The 16254-nt window shown below is 46.6% G+C and overlaps 1 protein-coding gene across 4 annotated transcripts in view; it reads left to right on the forward strand.

The window, feature by feature from the left end:
- Positions 1–16254, forward strand: part of Osbpl10 (oxysterol binding protein like 10) — a 242830-nt gene that overhangs the window by 86578 nt on the left and 139998 nt on the right. For all 4 annotated transcript variants that reach the window (XM_042282183.2, XM_076577295.1, XM_076577297.1 and 1 more), the window contains exon 3: positions 732–811. In XM_042282183.2, the coding sequence (XP_042138117.2) occupies positions 732–811 (80 nt within the window). The remainder of the gene's footprint in view (positions 1–731; positions 812–16254) is intronic.

Here is a 16254-nt window from a genome sequence, read left to right on the forward strand (position 1 = left end):
ATTTAATTGGGGCTCACTTACAGTTTCAGAGTTTCAGTCCATTATTGTCGTGGTGGGGAGTATATGGCATGCAGCAGACATGATGCTGGCTATATCTTACAGGCAACAGGAAGTCAACTGAGACACTGGGCAGTATCCTGAGCATAGAAAACCTCAAAGGCCACCCCCACAGTGACACACTTCCTCCAGCAAAGCCACACCTCCTAATAGCGCCACTCCCTATGAGATTATGGGGCCAATGACGTTCAAACCACCACACCCAGCCTTAGTGTCTCTGAGAGAAATCTGAGGTTCTCCAAGGCAGCATTCGGTTGTCTTCCTTGGTTCAGTCATTACACAAATCTTTGATAATGCTTCGGTATAACTAAGGGTGCTGGAGGACTTTTATTAGCCACACAAGGTGGAGAGGCATTTAAAAACAACGTGTGTGCTGTCCCTGTGGCTGCCTTATTAAATTCGCAGTGACTTTCCCAGAGGAGGCTGAGAACAAATGGCCTAATCATTAGTTACTGTGACTGGCATTTTGGAAGACATTTTTCCTGTGTGATATCTGGATGTCCTTTGATTCCTTTTGTTCAGCCAGGCTGTCAGAATAGTCCCCATGTTTACCCTTCCCTCCTTCTCTCTCTCACTCTCTAGGTCTCCATCCCCTATAGGTGGGCGTCCAAGGCAGTTGCTGTGCTTGGCAACAATCTCTGCAAGTCGTCTTTTCTCCCTCTTCTCTGTTTCAGCTGCTGATGCAAAGGAGAGACAGTTCTGGGTGACTCAGCTTCGAGCTTGCGCCAAATACCACATGGAGACCAATTCCAAGGTAGGTAAGCAGAGGAGGAGGGGCCTTCTGAGTCACCTGAAGTGGGGAGAGGGCTTCCCAGTCACCTGGGTGGCTGTTCGGAGCCCGTTTATTTTCAGGGAAGGTGGGATGACCATATTTTGCATCTTGATTGTGTGTTCCTGTTCATGTCTGTGCACATGTGTGTGTGTGTGTGCATACACATATGCACATTGAAGCCAGTGGTCGGTCGGTGTTGGGTTTGGTGTCTTATTTATTGAGACAGGGTCTCTCACTGAACCCGGATCTCATCAGTTTGGCCAGGCTGGCTGGCCAATGAGCTCCAGGAAGCTTCCTGTCTCCACTCCCCTAGTTGCTGAGGTTACAGGCTGGTGTCACTGCTGGAATTCTATATGGATGCTGGGGATCCGAACTTAGATCTTCATGTTTGTGTGGCAAGCTCTTTACCCATACAGCCACCTCTCCATTCCCTCAACTTACTTTAAAAGTTACCCATGGTTACAGAATCTGTCTTTGTCTTGCTGTATCTCAGTTCAAAGCCATGTCACAGAACTGGGCTTTTTCTGTTGGTAGCAGGCAGAGGCAGGAGCCAGGGCTTGGCTCTGTGGGCATTGGGTGCTTCCTCTTGTCAGCACAGAGAGCTGCTAATTGGCTTGCAGAGAAGCTTGCGTGGGAGGTTCACTGTGGAGAACAGGGTACCCTGAGGTTCAGGAAGACTCGATGGTGTAGGAACCAAAACCTGACAATGATCAGGTACTTGCAGGGAGCTCCTGCATTCTAAGCGTATGAAGTTTTTGGGAAATATACTTGGCATTTTTGACTCATTCTGCTCTCAGAATCTTGGGGGAGCTTGTGTTTGGCGTGAGGGGGAGAGAAAGTGGGCATTTTCATGGCTTATTTTGGAGCCTGGTCAAACACTAAAATGCAGGCTGCCAATGCCAGATGCATTTATGCAGAACAATACATGTTGGCTAAAATGGGCACATAAAGGTTTTCTCATTGGTTCAGACGTGGTTACGGCATCTAGTGGCTGTGTTTCTCTGTTCCATGTATCTGGTAGAAAGGACTGCACTTCAAACTTGCATTCTTTTGTTGTGGTGCTGGGGATCGAACCTAAGGCCTTGCACTCTCTAGGCAAGTGCTTTTCCACCGAGCTATATCCCTCCTCCAGTGCTTCAAGCTTCCAGTCCTTCCAAATGCTGGCTCTTAGTTAAGGGCTCCATGGAGTGTTTTAGTAGCTTAGGTCTCTTGATGCTGCCCTCTCACCCTCAGTGGGACTACAAGCCTCACTGTGTAGCCCAGGTAGCTCTGGACTCATGACAGATCTCTTGTCTCAGCCTCCTGTGTGCTGGTTTGTAGGTGAGAGCCACCATAGTTGGCTTTATGATTTGCTCTACCTCTAACTACGAGTCGAAAATGATTCCTTGCACTGAGTTTATATTAGTTTTGGAAGGAAACCCCTTTTCCTCTGCTTGCTTGCTTTGGCGAATTGCCCTCACTTGAGGCACCCCTCTTGGCCTGTCCTGGGTCATTTCCTCTCTGACTGTTTTCCAGGAACCAGAGAGGGAATTTCTGGCCATTTCCTCAGTATTTGAGAAATGCCTAGGCAGGGCAGTTTGTTTTCTTTGCTTTATGTTCCTCCCGCTCTTTTTCTTCTTTTGAGTCTCATTTGCTATGTAGCCAAGGATGACCATGGACTTCTGAGTCTGTCTCCACTGTGCAGGCCAGGCTAGCCCTGGATTCCTGACAGATGTCTTGAGTACTGGGATCACAGGAGTCTGCCTCGATGATTGGTTTATGTGATGCTGGGGACTGAACTCGGGGCCTTGTGCCTGCTAGGTGAGCCCTTTACCAACTGAGCCCTGTCCCCAGCTCTCCACTTTTTATTTTCATGAAATAGATGAATATAAATAAAAAGGTTCAGTCCCAACCCATCGTCAGACATGCTTCCTGGAGATGACTGGAGTGGGTTGGTCTTGTGTGTGCTCTGGTAAAATCAGGTAAGTGCTAAGGTGTATTGGATGGTGTGTGTATATCTGTCTGAACCTGTATCTCTAGTTTTATATGGATGGATTCTCTTGCTTTTCTTCACTCTTTAATAATTTTTTGAGATCTCTCCATATGGCACATGCATCAGCTTTCATCTTTCTAGGGTGCTGAGTGGTACTCAAAAAAAAAAAAATGAGATCATTGCTTTATTAAGTTGTCTGCAGTTTTCTTTCCTTCCTTTTTCATGGAGTTTTGGAGGCGGTCTCAGGTAGCCCAGGCTGGCCTTGAATTTCAGATTACAGGGTTTAACGTGCATGTGCCACCATGCCCTACTGTCCTCAGATTTTCACAGACATTGCTAAGTGATCTTCTAAAAAAGCTTGTCGTAGAAGTTGGAGAGAAGGTGGAGCGGTTAAGAGTGCTTGCTGTACACACACCAGGAGCTGAGTTCAAATCCCAGAGGCTAATTAAGGGAAAAGTCACTCACATGCCTGTAACCCCATCACTGTGGCGGGCGGGCGGAGACAGGAGGCTCTCCGGGACTTACTGATCGCCAGCCTATCTCCAGGTCCAGTGAGAGACCCTGCCTCAAGGGAAATAAGGTGGAAAGTGACAGAGCAGGTCACCAGGGTCCTCTGTGACCTCTCTCATAGGTAGCCTTTCTCTCTCTCTCTCTCTCTCTCTCTCTCTCTCTCTCTCTCTCTCTCTCTCTCTCTCTCACACACACACACACACACACACACTACATTCTCGTGCATATGTAATGATGAAACGTTCCGACTTCCACTAATTCAGTGTGTGACCATTTGCTTTCCCCATGTACAAACCTTCACATGACGAACACTCAGTTCTGGATGCCGCAGGTAGAAACGGGCACATTTCCATTTCATCAGTTGTGTCCATGGTTCAGTATGTCTTCAGATGCACACTGACACATGCCAGGTTTTCAAAAGAACCGAGGGCCTCGTCCATGCCAAGTCCTTACCCAGCACAGAGCTCCGTCCTGTTCACTTGTCACTCATATGTAAACTCCACTTTATACTCTGTTTTCCTGTCAACTTCAGTTCCCTTCCTAATTTGCAATTGCCCTTCATTTATGAGGATATTTTTATCTGTAATTTCTACTGTTAGTGATTTTCTCCTATTTGCATATTGAATTTTTATTATTCTTTGAGACAAGGTCTCACTGTGTAGCCCAGGCTGACCTTGAACTCACAGTCCTAATTCAGCTTTCTGTGCTGGGATTACAGGCAGGCCTCCCCATACAAAAAAAACTGAGTAAATTTTTTGCTAAGTGGAACATTTTAATTTTTTATGGTCAAGTTTATAAAAATTTCCATGTTTGGGTCTTGGTTTTGCATTGTGTTTTGTAAGGGCTTTTCTTCTGCCAAAAATCTGAAAACCTGTTTCCTCCTAGTGAGTTTATAGTTTATGGTTGTGTTTAAATGACTGATTTGCAGTGGGAAGTGGAGCAGAGAACAAACCTTGAATATTTGCATATTCAACGAATCACCGGAGAGGAGGGGAGGATTGAGGCGCTGAAGGAAAATTTGATTTCAGGGTAGATATTCTCTGGTTCCTTTCAGGAACACTGGTTAAGCTATTAATAACGGGGCAGGGGATTAATCACTGGGGCTTTCTGGCTGCCAGCTAGCTGAAAATGCAAGGTCCAGGTCCAGTGAGAGACCCTGCCTCAAGGGAACAAGATGGAGGGAGCAGAGAAGAGTGCTGACGCCTCCCTCTGGCCCCGGTGTGTGCATAGAGGCATGTGACCTACACACACGTGTGTGCATACAACATGTGCACACACTTGAAGAAAATGTGTGCATACAACATATACTCACAGCACGTGGTTTCCGTTGCTCAGTGGTCACAGTGGACTGCTGGTTGTGTGTTTGGCAGTACCTGTGTAGAATGATTTCATGTTCACAAAAAACTCTCTGGACAAAGCTGGTTAAAGCTGGTTTCTGCTATTCCTAATCATTTCTAGTAAAGGGCTCTCCCAGTGTCTATTTAATCCTTGAACTCTATAACACCTGTGTGCATTCCCTTTCAAAAGGTGAAATGGATCTTTCTTCTTCTCATTCCTGCTCCCTCCCGGCTGTGAGGTCCGGTCTTCTAGAGCTGTGGCATTGAGATCTTGACTTCCTTCCCTCCTCCACTTACCTTGTCTATGTGACAGGAAGTGAGCCTTTCTTACTTGAGGCGTGAGCCACTTCTGTCTTGTGGCATGACGTCTCACACACTGGAGCTGTGTACAGAGCAAATATCTGCAGGAGTGGGGGATGGCTTCCTAATGTGTTGTTCCGTGGTTCCAGCATCCTTTAGTGGTCCTTAACTTCCTAAGATGATGTCTTGTCATTGGATGCCCCTCTGTTTCCAAGTGACTCCTCCCGCTCCTGGCATGATCCCCTGATGTAGCATGAATTGTCAGAAGGTCTTATTAATAAAAACAAACCTGGAGCCAGGTATTGGGGTGAACGCTGGAAGATCAGAGAAGCAGAACAAGCCACAGCTTCTTCACCTCACCAGTTCCTCAGCTGATCCTGTTTCCTCAGGCTGGAAGCCTCTGAGTTCTCATCCAGAACGAATCTCAGCTGAACTGCTGCTAAAAGTCTAAAAGCTTAACCTGCCTAGTTCCTGGTTTTCATGCCTTATAAACCTTTCTGCTTTCTGCCATCATTAACTGGGATTAAAGGCTCTTGTTACCACACCTAGCTGTTTCCAATGTGGCTTTGAACTCAGAGAGACCCAGAGGGATCTCTGCCTCTGGAATACTAGGATTAAAGGCATGTGTGCCATCATTTTCTGGCTTCTGTATCTAGTGGCTGTTCTGTTCTCTGACCCCAGATAAGTTTTTTAGGGTGCACAATATTTTGGAGAACACAATATCACCACACCCTGAAGTGGGCTTTCTAGGCCAGTGGTCCCCAGGACCCTATCCTCTGATGCCACCTTACTTCATACATGCTGTACTTACACAGTCAAGTGTGCTCCTTTGTGCTGTTCTCAAGGTCCCTGTACTGTGACGCCTTCTGACCCCAGAGCCATAGTGATTTATTCTCTGTCCCTATACCGGCCAGGACTCACCTGGGCCACAGCATTCTTTACTGTGTGTCCTAAGAGAAATCACACCTAATGCTGTTGTGACCCATGGCAGGTGGATCTAACCTAGTGTGCTGGTCACTCTGTGAAAGTGGGCCTTGCCCCCTTCCCCCAGTCATTAAGAGCAGGGTTAGTATTGTATCAGGAATCCTAGTGTTAGTCATGATACTGATGGACCTGTGTTCTTCAAAACCAGGCCTTAAAGTTACCCATTTTCCTAAATATTAACAGTGGTTAGTGTTACGTTAAGTATGAGGATTCCTTTCATGTACAGAGAACAGTTTCTCCAGGCGGTAAAAAAATCAGGTGTAACATTAAAGCAAAATATACCCCATCATCATCATCACCATAATTTTTTCTTCCTCCTCCTCCTCTTCCCCCTCCCCCTCCCTCTTCTGCTCCTCCTCCTCCCCCTCCTCCTCCTCCTGTGGTACTGGGGATGGAACAGAAGGCATCCGAGGCAAACTCTCCCCCTTCCCACTGAGCTGTCTCCCCAGCCCCTGCTTTCACTTGTTGACTGTTAGGAATAACAGCTGTGAACTGTGTGTGTGTTTGTGTAGGTTTTCATTCTTTAGGACATACACCCCAAGCACACCGTTTTCTAAAGCAAGGGCATCACCCTGTGGTGGTGATTGTCGTCTCCTTCCCTTCTCTTCTTTTCCCTTCCCCTCATCTCCTTCCTTCCTTCCTTCCTTCCTTCCTTCCTTCCTTCCTTCCTTCCTTCCTTCCTTCCTTCCTTCCTTCCTTCCTTCCTCCCTCCCTCCCTCCCTCCCTCCCTCCCTCCCTTCCTTCCTTCCTTCCATTTGTTGTGTGTGATGGTTTTGCCTACATGTATGTCTGTGCACCATGTGCATGTCTGGTGCCCAAAGAGGGCATTGAATCCCCTGGAGTTAGAGTAACAGATGGCTGTGAGCTGCCCTGTGGGTGCTGGGTATCGAACCTGAGTCCTTTGGAAGCATGGTCAGTGCTCCTAACTGCTGAGCCACCTCTCTAGGTCCCTTTGGCATTCTTTTTTTTTTTTTTTTAAATTTTATTTTATTTTACAATACCATTCAGTTCTACATATCAGCCACAGGTTCCCCTATTCTTCCTTTGGCATTCTTATCAGCACATTTGATTGTTCCATTTCCCACACCTTGCCAACATTTGCCAGGCAGCAATAAAATTCTCTCTCTCTCTCTCTCTCTCTCTCTCTCTCTCTCTCTCTCTCTCTCTCTCTCTCTCTCTGTCTTGCTCTGATTTCTCATTTGCATTTCTCTAATGAGCATTGATGTTGTGTTTTCCTGTATGCTAATTAGTCATCCATATATCATCTTTCAAAACATGTTTATTAAAACTGTATATTGTCTGTGATTGATTTTTTTTTTTTTAAAGCTGAGTCTTCCAGGCTCTTGGTTTATTCTAGCTTCCAGACAGACCTTTGTCAGATTGTTGATTTGCAAGTGTTTTCTCAGCCTTTGTGGGTTGACATTTTATGTTTTTTTTTTTTTTTTTGACACGAGAGAGCCGTTTATGGAGTACCTGCTATGAGGAACAGGGTATGTAGCTGGTTTTTGGCTGTATCTGGGCCACTCAAACCTAACTAGCCTGGTGCCTCCAGCTGCCGTGGGGGTAACAATCTCTCTTAGCCTCAGTTCCCAGTTTAGCACACTGGGCAAAGTAATGATATCAGCCCTGTGGTGGAGTTAGCTTTATGATGTCAAACACGTCACAGATATTAGTTCTTCCTTTTTGGGGTGTGTGCAGGCGGGGTGTGTGTGGGAGGGGACATGCAGGCCCATGAGTGTGTGTCAGAGGACATGGTGTGCTCCCTCGGGTACTTTCAATCTTTGCTTGAGACAAGGTCTCTTGTTAGCTTGGAACTTCCTGGAGTAGGCTAGACCTGGTGTTCAGCAAGTGTCTAGAGATCTGTTTCTTCTCTGAGCTTGCCAGCCCTGGGATCATGAGAGTCAGCCACCACGCCCAGCTTTCTAAGCAGGTCTTGGGCTTGAACTCAGGTCCTCATGCTTGTGAGGCAAGCGCTCTACTGACTGAGCCATCTCCCTAGCCCATGTATCGTTGCTTCTGTCACTCAAACATGCCTGTCCATGTGAGCATTTGCTGATGGGTGGCTGAGTTGTTGAGCTAGGTCCTATCTGAAGATGGGTCACAGAGAGTAGTGACACAGAATCACCCCCGAACCCCAACTGTAGTGACCCCAAAATGTATGGTAGGGAGTTCCAGCAGCTTCCAGTGATAGAACACTTGCCTAGTCTGCTCACAGCCCCAGGTTTAATCCGTAGTACAGTAAAAACACACTCAAAAACCCGGAACAAAACTAAAACCCGATCTTTGTTGGCAATGTTCATATTGTGTGTGGTTGTGAATGGCTCTGATCTCACCTTCTGGGTGGTTGTGGGGTGACTGACTAGAGGCAAGTGCTGTTGAGAGAGGGGTGGACAGCACTGGTTAGTACCCACCAGGGCTGGATTCCACTGCAAGAGGAAAGTCAGTCATCCACTGGAATGTTCTGTCATGTTCTGAGTACAGAACCAGCTTCACGCTGAGCTGACAGTGTGGTTGCTAGATTGGACTCCGTGAGACAATTTTCCAGGCAAACAGTCAATACCAGACTACTCGTGATGATTAGTGTTAGTTATCGACTTGACAGTCTCTAGAATCAACTGAGCCTCTGGACACGCCTGCGGTGAGGGCAAGACCCGCCCACTGTGGGTGGCACCATTCCCTGGCTGGGCCCTGGACTGTGTAAGTAGAGAAGGGAGCTGAGCAGCGGCATGCATCCCTCTCTGATTGTGCATGAGATGTGAGCAGCTGCTTCAAGCTCCTGAAGCCTTGACTTCCCTGCCATGATGCTCTGTACCCTCCCGCTGTGAGCCAGAGTAGATTCTCCTCCTTCAGGTTGCTCATGTTAGGGCATTTCACAGCAGCAGCAGCAGCAGCAGCAGAAGCTAATGCTCTGCCCAGGCCTGGAAGTGCACAGCTTGCAAATGGGACATTTCTAGAAGACAACTGAGTCTAAAACAATCAGAAGACAACCTTTAAAGCATGATTTTAAACAAGAAAAGACTTACTGAAATCGATGAGAGTGTAAAAAGCAATGGATGGGGAAGGTGGACCATTATGGAAGCAATCAATAAACCGAGAACACACACACACACATACGCTCATGTAGACACACTCTGCATACACTCTCTGGAAAGATGCCCGAAGGGCTAATGACAATGGCTGAGGGGCAGTTTAAGACTTGGGGTTGAACTCCAGGTATTTATGCATACCCTTTGACTCTCTGAAAATTTCACACTGTGTATTGTTTAATAAATTATGTATTCAAAGATGTCATTATTCAAATGATTAAAAATTTAAATTTGCAAAAATATAAGAAATGTGGTGTTGCACGATCCTAAATGGTCTTATAGTAAAAACCTGGAGCCAGATATTGGGGTGAATGCTGAAAGATCAGAGAGACAAAGGAATAGCCACAGCCACTTCTCACCCCACCAACTCCTCAGCTGAACTTGTTTCCACGAGTCCTCAGACTGAATGCCTCTGAGTCCTCAGCTGAAAGGGCCTCAAGTTCCTGTCTCCTCCCTCCGCCTTTCTCCGCCCACCCATATCACTTCCTGTCTCCACCTTCCTAGTGCTGGGACTAATGGCTTGTGTGCTTCCCAAAGACTGGTAGCAAAGGCATGAGATCTCAAGTGCTGGGATTAAAGGTGTGTGTTACCACTGCCTGACCTCTATGGCTAATTCTGTGGCTAGTTGTATCTCCAGGCAAGCTTTATTAGAGTACAACAAATTATCACCACAATGTGCAATCAGGAGCTGGGGTGTACCTTAGTGGGCAGGGTGCTGGCTTAGCATGCAGGGAGCCCAGGTCAGTTCCCAGCACCTCATAAACTGAGTGGGTATGCATTCCTGTACACTCAGGAGATGGAGGATGTTATTCTCAGCTGTCTAGTTTTAGCTTCTTAGATACATGGGACCCATTTTTAAAAGGGGGGGGAGGACTAAGAAAGGGCTCGGTAAGACTATGTATTGCTTAGAAGAGAGCTGACTCAGCGATTAAGATTATGTATTGCCCTTATAGAGGACCTGGGTTCAGTTCCCAGCACCCACATGGTGGCTCACAGCTGTCTGTAACTCCTGTCCCAGAGGATCTCATGCCCTCTTCTGGTATCCATGGACACTTCATGAATGTGGTTATTAATACCTGTGGGCAAAGAAACACATAAAATGAAAATAATGTTTTTTTGTTTTTTTTTTTAAAAGGAAGAGAGAAAAGGAAGAGGAAGGAAAAGAAAAAAATAGGTACAAGGTGATTGACTGGGTGCTGGGTTCTCTTCTGCGTGTGGGGTATCAACAAAATTTGCTTACTAGGTCAAGCTAGTCTCTGAGACTCCTGCCCAGGCATCACCATCAACCTACTTCTCATTTTCTTGACACCAAATGTCCTTGATGCTATTTGATAATTCCCGATTTCTCGCCTATTCCTGTACGGCTTCTATTCCTGTCCCTCTGGTTTGATTTTACTTGATATTGCTGGAAGTGTTAAAAGTTTAATGGCCTTTGGGGACGTGCTGCTGTCTCTCCTTTATTTGAATTAAATTCTGATTCATGATGCACGCTGGGTGGCTGCTTCCTTGGCTAGGCCCCTGGGTCGGTGGGGTACCTGGCTGATTAGAGGAGAGTCAGCCTCTCCTGCACCTGCTTCTGGATCGTTTCCAAGGCCCGATGGCAGGGAGGATGCTATGACCACAGGCTGAAGGGCTGATTAATGGTGCCAGTATGAAATCTCGCGTGTGTGTGTGTGTGTGTGTGTGTGTGTGTGTGCCTGTGTGTGTACGTGTGCATGTGTGTAGGCTAGAGGCCAGAGGTCAATGTCAGGCATTTTCCACCTTATTTTTAAAATTACACTTACTTATGTTGAGTGGGGGACCATGTGTGCATGTGGAGGTCTGAGGGTGACTTTTGGGAGTTGGGAGTCTCCTTACATCATGTGGTCCCAGGATCAAATTCAGGTCATCAGACTTGGCAGCAGGCACCTTGACCCACGGAGCCGCCTCTGGTTCTTTCAGCTTGTTCTTTGAGACAGAGTTTCTCACTGAAGCAGAAACTACATTCTAACTACATTCCACAGGAACAGCTGGCCAGCGAGCTGCCCTTCCCCAGGGTGGGCTTACAGACCCCTCCCACCACACCCAACTTTCAAAAAGTTACTTTATTTTTTTGAGATTATGCAATTACATCATTTCCTCCTCTCTTCCTCCCTTTAAACCCTTCTGTATATCACTTCTTGATCACTTTCAAATTCATGACCTCTTTTGCACTAATTGTTCACACACACACACACATACACACACACACACACACACACACACACACACACACACACACACACACACACAAATTACAAGCTGCTCATTCTGTATGACGTTACTTGTATGCATGTTTTCTGGCCTGGCCCTTTGGTCTTGGATTGGTGAGCTGTTCCCTGGAGAAGCCCATTTCTCCTGTTCTCAGCATCCCTTAGTTGCCTGTAGTTCTTTGCGCAGGGTTGAGACCTCGGGGACCCCCCACCCATCCACGGTAGTGTGTGTGTGTTGTCGTCCTTGCTCAGTGGGATCAAAACTCAGGCCCTCAGGCCTTTATTGACTAAGCCATTTCCCTAACCCCTCGTGTAGATCTTCAAATCAACTCAAACCGTACAGTATAGCACACCAACTAGACTAGTTAAAACAACAACTCTGATTTCCTCTCCCAAGTTTCTGGGTGAAAGGCAGACTGCTTCACACCCCCCATGGAGACTTTGGGGTGTCAAGTGCCCAGGCTGAGAAGTTGAAGGGAATCATGGGTAATTAATATCTCCTTTCCTGAGTAGCATGTCTTTGGGGGACTCCACACACCCAGTGTGCTCGGGAGGACTCCTGGTGAGTGCTGCTGGATGAACTACCCTGAGATTTACCCTTGTTCTGCCTCAGGGCAATGGCGCTCCTTGTAGATTAAGTCCGGTGTCATTTTTCTTTGGGAATTTTTCACAGATAATTGCCTTTTGGGTGCTTACAAGAAAATGCAAGTCACCCTCCTAAATGTGCCGTCGAATTAGGTAAATAAAACACAATTTAAGAGCAGCTTTTATTGAAACAATAAAGTTTGGAGATTTTTTTTTAATTATCTTAATAAAATGCAACAATTTTGCATACCTTTTCGAGTGTAATTTTAAGCTTGGGTTGGCCACCTTGCCTAAGGAATCGGATTAATACTTGCCAGGAGGATGGTCTTGGGTCAAGAAGAACTTGAGATTTAAAATTTTTAATGTTTTTGTCCAGGTGTGGTACAGCCTATAATCTCAGTGCTCGGGAGGGTAGAAACTGAGGCAGGAGAATCACCACGAGTTTGAGGTCCGTGGGCGATGAGTGAGACCCTTTCTCTAGCTCTTTAACCCCCAGTTAAAAAAACAAAACCCACAACGATGCAGTTTGGATTCGTTTTGATTATTTTACCGTCTAGCTCTGCTCAACTGGTGTTTTTTCCTCCCACAAATGGTCGCGTTTCTGTTGTCTGTGTGGAACACTGAGGGGTTCCGGGGAGACTTGCGGTTGCCAGGGGTGACAGCACCGGTCTCAGGACATTTCCTGTGCTGAACTTCCCTGTGGACGGAGAGCTGGGGCCAGCTGTTCGGAGTGGGCTTGTCTGGTTCCTGTTGACGTGTGTGTGTGTGTGTGTGTGTGTGTGTGTGTGTGTGTGTGTGTGTGTGTGATCATTTAGAGGAAGGTTGTCTTCCATGCAGCCTTCAGCAGACACGTGTGCACCGTGGTGTTCTAGAGCAGGCTTTTTCCGATTTCTTCCACTTACAACCCTCACCTTACCACCCCCAAACTTTCATGACCCAGGTCTATAAGTATCTGAAACAAGCATGCAAATGAACCATGCGCTGATAATAAATTGGGAAAAATGTATTTTTAAAGCAGTTCTTTGATTAACTTTCTTGGTTGTTTTCCTGTGTGCATGATATATTTTGGTTCTCTTCACCTCCTTTTACCTCCCTCACCCTCCTACCCTCCACCAAACCCTTCCTCAACACCCGTTCCTACTTCCAAGTCTTAAGATTATTTTGTATGTGTTTGGGTGGATGAAATAACTCACAGTGGGTAAAGGTGCTTGCCACCAAGCTCAATGACCCGAGTTCAATCCCCAGGATCCATATTGTGAAAGGAGAGAACCAATTCCCTCCAATTGTCCTCTGGCCTTACACACACACACACACACACACACACACACACACACACACACACACACACACACTCTAAACAAATTCCAAATCTTAAAAAGACACGCCCTCCCCCCCCCAACCCAACCTTTTTTGTGACTCACTGAGTTTGATTAGAGTTGTCTGAGTTGTCTGCATGAGAGTGTCTTCTGCTGGAACACTGGGACACTGACAAGTGACCGTTGGCTAAAGCAGCGAAGAAAATGACTCCCAGCCCTAATAACACTCCAGGGTTCCTCCCTGAGGTGCAGGGCCTCGTGGGCCTCGGCCCCATCCATGCTGGAGTGTTGACAGGCTCCATCTTGTGCAGGTCTTGTACGTAGCTATTGTGAGTTTGAGAATGCAGCCATCTCACGTCCCTAATTTCATAGCCCTGTTTCCCACCCGCTGGCTCTTAGAGTCTTCCTGGGCCCCCTTCCACCGTGTTCTGCAGCTGGAGGGGTTGATAGAGGAGTCACTTTTAGGGTTGAAGACGGAGTCACTTATCCTCAGCACTAATGAAATGGATATGTGCATAAAGAGCTAGAACTTGGCTGAATATTTGAAACTGCAGATTCATCAGTCTCAGGCTTGATTGATGCCTTGATTTTATAGTCCTCAATGCTGAGAACACCGCTTTGCATAAACAGTACACATGGCAGAAGTATATCTAGAATCGTTTAGGAAATTATTGGGTATTCTATCTAATCCCAAGCCAAAATTCATTTAATGATTTTTTTTTCTATGAAATGCAAGCCAGCAAGTCAAATAGCAATTTTTAAACTCAATCACTGCAACACAGTACAATGCAGAGACACAGTGAAGTGATACATGCTAAGAATGGCTGTCAGGGAAAAGTTTTGTTCTCCATAATTAAACCATTATGACGGTGTGTTCTGTTTTTTTTTTTTTTTCTTGTATTTTATTTTATTGTTTTAGACAGTCTCACTATGTAGCCATAGCTGCCCTGGGACTTGCTATGTATACCAGGATAATCTTGAACTTCACAGAGATCTGCCTGCCTCTGCCTCCTGAGTACTGGGATCAAAGACGTAGACAACCATGCTGGCTTAAGCCATTATGATTTTGTAAGTACAGAGTACCTATTGCTGCAATCAAAATGTGTGGATTGCACAGTCCTCACGGCCCCTCTTCTGCATCCAGGCAGCTTTCCCTGGTGTTGTGTGGCACGCTGGTGTGAGCAGTGTGAGTGCTCACGCTGTGTGTTCAGAGCGGGCCTGTGGAAAGCTGGCTGCACCACACGCTGAGCATGCCCAGAAACACCCAGATTCCGTATGCGTTTGATTTCACATTCACTTGTGGTGGTGACTGTGTGTTCAGAAACCTTTTGCTCTTGTCACATGTTTTTGCAAGCCTGGCAGTGGATTGTGAGACCTTCTGTGGAGTCACGTTCAGAAAGCTCTGGAGCCTATAGGTTCGAAGCTGGTGCTGGCCCGTGGAGACCGCCGTATGGGGCCTGCACCTTGGTGGGGAGGCAGACAATGCATGTGCTGTGTCAGCTTTACCAGATGGTGAGGAGCTCGTACAAGGGAAGGGGCCGGGGACAACTGATATGTCATATGTCCCAGTGTCACAGCGGTTGGGGGTGCAGCTCAATGATAGAGCGTGTTACACACATACACACTTCTGATACACACACACACACACACACACACATATATATCATATAAGCTAAGAAGACACATGCAAATTTCAGGTTGTGGCTATAGCAATACTAATCTAATGTAGACTTAAGGTTTTTTTATTATCATATTTATTTCATATATGTACATGCACATGCATTTACACATTCCTGTGTCACTGTGTGTGGAGGTCAGAGGAAGACTTTAGGGAGTCTGCTCTCTCTTTCCACTGTGTCAGTTCTGGGGACCAGACTCAGGTCATCCAGCTTGGTGGCAAGGGTCTTTACTGAGTCATCTCAGTGGCCCGGGTTATCTCTAAGAATGCCTTTTTTTTTTTTTTTTAGAAATATTTGTATTCTCGTGGAAGGAGCTTGTGGATGCCTCATACTAAAATTTTGTCTGAAATTATTATTCTGTCGGCTGTCTAAATGCAAGGAAGAATGTTCAGCTCTTTAATAGACATCATTTAATTTTATTCCCCCAATGTTCTTTTTTTTTTTTAAACTTCTTTTGTCTTAGGGATTGAACCCAGGGCCTTGTGCATGCTTGGCAAGCACTCTGTCAATGAGCTGTGTTCTCAGCTCTCTTCTTACTTTTCATTTTGAGACAGTGTCTCACTGAGGCCCAGCCCCGCCTGGAATTCACTCTGTAAACCAGGCAGGCCCTGCGTTTTTAGCCCTTCTGCCTTAGCACCCCAGGTAATGGGATTGTAGGCCTGTGCCCCCGGCCCCACCTCATGTCCACCTAGCATCCCATAATGTAGATTCTATTTTCTTCTGAAAAACTTTTGAAGTGTTTTCAAAGAATGATTTTTTTATGTGCATGGGTGTTTTGTCTGCACATATGTCTGTGTACCACATGTGTGCCTGGTGCCCTTGGAAGCCAGAAGAGGGCATTAGATTCCATGGACCCAGAGTTACAGTTGTGAGCTGCCATGTGGTTGGGTCCTCCGGAAGAGCAGCCAGTGCTCTCAATCACGGAGCCATCTCTCCAGCCCTTTACTTTCTTTACAGAGAATGGAGGGAAAATTCTGATTTATCATGACTACCTCAGATCACATAGCTGATAGGAATCTGTGGTATAGATTTTATTTTTAATTACATGTATATGTGTGGGGGGTGGGGTGGGGGGCGACCAGGGTGTTGTACACACGAGTGCAGTTTTGGCAGAGGCCAGAAGAGGGCAGTGGATGCCTTCTTACAGATGAGTCTGAGCCACTATGGGTGCTGGGAACTGAACTTGGGTCCTCTGGAAGAGCAGCAAGTGCTCTTAACCACTGAGCCGTCTCTCCAGCTCAGGGTCTGTGTTTTAAGCCCAGGTCCCTGATGCATCAAATCCGGTAGACTGGGCTCCCTGATGAATGTGTAAACAGTGCCCCGCCCGAGAAGGGCAGAATCTCGGGTGACCCCCGTTAGAACCGAGTGCTGGCTGCTTCCTGAGAAGCAGAGGGAAACTGACATTCTGAGCCCAGGAAGGGAAGA

The sequence above is a fragment of the Peromyscus maniculatus genome, chromosome 7 (genome assembly GCF_049852395.1).
Source record: "Peromyscus maniculatus bairdii isolate BWxNUB_F1_BW_parent chromosome 7, HU_Pman_BW_mat_3.1, whole genome shotgun sequence".
NCBI lineage: Eukaryota > Metazoa > Chordata > Mammalia > Rodentia > Cricetidae > Peromyscus > Peromyscus maniculatus.